This window comes from Hyaena hyaena, unplaced genomic scaffold (genome assembly GCF_003009895.1).
Source record: "Hyaena hyaena isolate Hyena2069 unplaced genomic scaffold, ASM300989v1 scaffold_917, whole genome shotgun sequence".
Taxonomy (NCBI): domain Eukaryota; kingdom Metazoa; phylum Chordata; class Mammalia; order Carnivora; family Hyaenidae; genus Hyaena; species Hyaena hyaena.
In genome coordinates this window covers 218125-222760 of record NW_024081537.1, presented here as the reverse complement: position 1 = coordinate 222760, position 4636 = coordinate 218125, and the positions used below count along the sequence as shown (strand labels likewise).

General features: G+C 56.4%; 1 protein-coding gene across 1 annotated transcript; it reads left to right on the top strand.

Moving 5' to 3' along the window:
- The first annotated feature begins 1005 nt into the window (after positions 1 to 1005).
- On the top strand, positions 1006 to 2115 carry LOC120222741 (melanoma-associated antigen 11-like). Its single transcript, XM_039220688.1, is given in 4 exon segments — positions 1006 to 1064; positions 1161 to 1257; positions 1259 to 1489; positions 1491 to 2115. Coding segments are annotated over 4 exon segments (654 nt in total). The 3' UTR covers positions 1758 to 2115.
- The last annotated feature ends 2521 nt before the right edge of the window (positions 2116 to 4636 follow it).

The following is a 4636-nucleotide window of genomic DNA, read 5'->3' as shown; positions in this document are numbered from 1 at the left end:
GGCCCCCCAGGGCATCCAGTTGAAGACTGAGAGGGGCACCCATCCCAGCACGGGTGGAAGCCAGGATGTGGCCATCTTTCCTGAGGCAGGTCGACCCCATGGATCTTTGGCGGCATGTCCAGATGTGCCCCCCCCCCAAGGGACTTCCTTGTGTTCCAGTCTCAGGACTGTGTGGTCTGGGCCTGAGACTTTTGCCTCAGGCCGGCAGAGGGGTGAGGCCCAGGCCCTGCCAGGGGCCATAACGGTCAGCTGAGAGGCCAAGTAGGGGAAGGCACAGGCCGGATTAGTGGAGGACCGCACGGGGTGTGGCCCAGAATCTCCTGGCAGTGCTGGGGGTTTGGGGTGGGGAGGATGCCCAGAGTGTGCTTGCAGCCTACACACCCGCTGAAGAGCACCCTCCCTCCCTCCTTCAGAGGCGACGAGCTCTGGAGTTGAGGCAGGAGTCCTGAGGTCACAGAGGAGAGGAGGTGCAGACTGGTGCCGGCCAGTTGTCAAGGCGAGGTGCATGCTGTGTGTGTGGAGCCGGGGGCTCGCCCATCCCACCCCAGAGGGGACCCCTCCACCCCAAACCCCAACCTGGCCCCGCTCTCAGGTCAGGGACCTCGGGCTCTGTGGGCTGGGCTGCCCCCTGAGGAGCCCCCTCCTTTTCCTCAGGTTCTCACAATCATCATGCCCCTGCAGCAGAGGAGTGAGCACTGGACATTGGAAGAAGACCCAAGACAGGCAGAGGTCCCGGTGGATGCACAGCCTTCTGGGGCTGAGGATGGGGAGGAAACCCCGTCTCCCTCCTCCTCCTCCTCCTCCTCCTCCTCCATAGCTTCCCCTTTACCCCCTCCTTGGCAGCTGCCTTCTCCTCCTCCGCCTCCTCCACCTCGTCCCCCTTGATCTCCTCCTCCTGCCTCTCCTGTTCCCAGTCCCCTGGAGGAGGGGTCCGCTGCTGGGTCCCTATGTCCCGCCCCGTGCCCTCCCCAGAGCCCTCAGAGCACCTGGCCCTTCCCAGCTGTCATGGCAGGTGCTGCAGGGAACCGGTCTGATGAGGAGCCCAGCAATCCAGATGAGGAGGGGTTGAGCCCCAGGGGGATCAGGCAACAGCCCAGCCCTTGCTCCCAGAGGCACTCAGCATGAAGGTGTCTGACATGGTCGCATTCCTGCTCCTAAAGTATCGCACATAACAGCCGCCCCCCACCCCCTCCCCAAGCGGAGATACTCTCCGTGGTCAGCCAAGATGTCCCGGACCAGTGCCCCATGATCTTCCGCCAATCCTGCCGGTGCCTGCCTGCAGCTGGTCTTTGGTGTTGACGTGAAGGAAGTGGACCCCGGCGAGCACTCCTACGTCCTGGTCACCATCCTCGGCCTGACCTGTGATTGGGTGCTACTTGGCAAGCAGGCCATGCCCACTACCAGCCTCCTGGTGGTGGTCTTGGGAGTGATCCTCCTGGAGGGCGAATGTGCCCCTGAGGAAGAGGTGTGGAAAGTGCTGGGGGTCCTGGGGGGGGTGTGCCGGCAGGGAGCACTTATTCTATGGGGAGCCCAGGGAGCTGCTCACCGATGTCTGGGTGCAGGATGGGTACCTGGTTTACCGGCAGGTGCCTGGCAGCGAGCCCGCACGCTACGAGTTCCTGTGGGGTCCCAGGGCCCACGCGGAGACCAGCAGCGTGCACGTGCTGCAGCACATCCTCATGGTCAGTCGCAGGCGGCTCGGGGCCTCCCTGTCCCCGTGTCACGAGGCTGCCAGCAATGAGGAAGAGCGGGCGTGAGCCAGAGGGCAGCCAGGCCCTTTCTGCCCAGGGTCCAGCAGCCTCCCCTGAGGGGCAGGAAGCCAGGCCGCTTCTTCCCTGTGCCTGGGAGCAAGGAGGGCACAGGGCGCTGTGAGTAGGGGAGGGCCAGGGCTGCTTGGGGAAAGTGGGGCCCACAGCACGTTTGGGTGGCTCCCTGTTTGTTCTCTGTCTATGTGACCTCGGAAATCCATGTTTGTTTCCTTGAGGAAGCTTTCCCATGTTGTTCCTTGTGTTAGAAGGTTTCTGGAGCTTCAGTGGCTCAGTGTGTGAGTGGCATCCAAGCCACAGCTCTTTGTGCTTCTCCAGTTCAAGAGTCAGAGTTTTGCCGTTTGGTGCAACAAGCTGGGACACCCCCATCCTTGTCTGGGATCCAGAAGGGAATCTCAGTGCCTGGGCTGGGCACAGGGATTTCTTGGAAATGTGGAAGACCTTGGCGGTAAAGTGTCAGGGTCAGGAAAATGAGAAATAAAAGATGTTTGGCTTCTTATCCCTTGCTGTCTGTCATTCTGTAGAAGTGACGTGACATAGGTATGTGTGCCTGCATTGGCTCCGCTCACCACGAAAGGAGCAGCCAGTGGATCTGGGCACAGAGGACCCCTGCTTACTGGTCCATTTGTTGCCAGATATTCTCTGAGCTCTGCTCGCTCTCGGAAGGGCCCTGTGTTAGCAGTGAGGACACTAGGAGAGGCAGGGCACGCCCCACCCGTATGTGACTGTCTAGCAGCAGCCTTCCCAGTGGGAAGGTGGGGAGGGGTCCCCAAGGCTAGCCGAACAAGTGAAAGAAGGCTGAGGCAGCGGGGCTCCAGGGGCGGGCCCTGCAGTGGGGATGCCCCTCCTGAGGCAGGCTGGCCTGGGGTCTCTGGTCAGGGGGATGCCTCCTGGGCAGCTGATGACAACGAAGCTGAATGTTGACAGTGGCCAGGCCCACAGATGGTGTGCCTTAGGGGTGCGAGCAAAATCTGAAACAGAAAATGGCTCCGAGAAATTCCTTTTAGATCATGAGCAAACCAAAGAGAAATCTCCTCCTGTGTCAGGAAGCGAAAGGTACAAGCACTCGTGTCCCCGTGGAGTTGAACACAGTGCACAGAATAGATGTTTTCTACCCATCATCTGCAAGGATTTCTGGAGAAATACTATGGTATTCCTTTAAAAAGTTATTTTTAATGTGTCTTTATTCTTTGATAGAGAGCTGACGAGCAGAGAAGGGTCAGAGAGGAAGGAGACACAGAATCCGAAGCAGGCTCCAGACTCCGAGCCGTCAGCACAGAGCCCGACGTGGGGCTGGAACTCAAGAGCTGCAAGATCATGACCTGAGCCGAAGTTGGACGCTGAACCGACTGAGCCACACAGGCGCCCCTATAATGGTATATTCCTTTAAAGTGGAGCCCAGAAGGTCTAGACTGACACTGTTGTTGCTGGCCATGGCAAACCATATCTCAGTGCATTCAAAAGACATTTTAATTTGATTATTTTGAGTGTCATTGGACAGCTGTAAGCCAGGTCTAGGTTTTGGTCCAGGAGAATGAATGAAAGTAGTGGTTTGGATGGAAGAGCATGTGCACGGGAAGGGAAGAAGTTGGTCTTTGATTCAACTTCTAGCAGCTTCGTGTTGTTTCCAGCTGGGATAACTCCCCCACAGTCACATTCCTCACATATTCTCATATATTCCACATATGTCCTCTGCCTTCGAAAATGAAATGGACCTTGGGGACCCTGGGCAGCTCAGTCGGATAAGCGTCTGACTTCCACTCAAGCCATGATCTCTGTGCTGCAGCTCGGAGCCTGGAGCCTGGAGCCTGGAGCCTGCTTTACTTTCTGTGTCTCCTTCCTCTCTGACCCTCCCCTGCTCGTGCTCTGTCCCTTCTCTCAAAAATAAAGAAAACGTTTTTTGTTCATTAAAAAAAAAAAAGAAAGTAGATCGAGTTGTATTTATGAAGCATCCTCTTTGGCTTATTAGCTGTTCCGTGTCCTATTGAGCTGCATATTCTCTAGCGTGAGCTGGAAACAGAGAATATCCCATAGGAGAGAGTAGAAAGGTCTGGGATCAAACCGACATTAGAAACACCTGCCATTCATCAACGTTCTGATATATGCCCAGCACACTGTGCAAAGTTCTTTACATACATCACATACATTCCTCCAGTCCTGCAAGACGGGGCTTATCCAACCCGCTTACTTCACAGATGAAGAATCTGAGGCCCACAGGACTTGGTCGTTTTCCCAAGATCACACGGCTAGTGACAGAGCAGAAACCAGACCCACTAGACCCCGGGTCTGAATTCATGTAGAGTCCCCGCTGTTCTCACACACCCCAGCCTGTGGCCACCTTCTGACTCCTACTTCATTTGTCTTCTTGTTACCATGTTATTTCCCAGACGACAAAGAGGAGGACTCTGAGGTCCAGGGAGCTAAAGCAGGCCTCAGGAAGAAAGGTGACAAGAAGAAGGAAGCACAATTTGGGGATTGAGTCCTGTTCAGAGCAGACTCTGCGAGGTGCCGCCATTTCTGTCCAGTCCCCACACTTTCCCACATGACAGCCCCTCTTCCCACATGTGCCCTCCTGTCCATCTCTGGAACGTTGTCTGCTGGCCGGCTCATCTCTGCCGCCTCCTCTACTGGCTGCACAAGGGCTTCATGCCCTCCCATGACATGGAGCAGGCCTACTCCCTGCCCAGTTTCCGTGGCTCTCCTGGAACTTACCCTCCAACCGCTCTGACAGCTAAAGCTGTTTTGATGGAAAATGGGACTTGGACTGTGACCTTAGCACACTTGTTCATCCTCCCCAGGTGGTCTTCGATCCACTCTCTGTTTTCCCAATGGGCTGTGAGGAATGTCTCATTGCACCTATAACCTTCCAG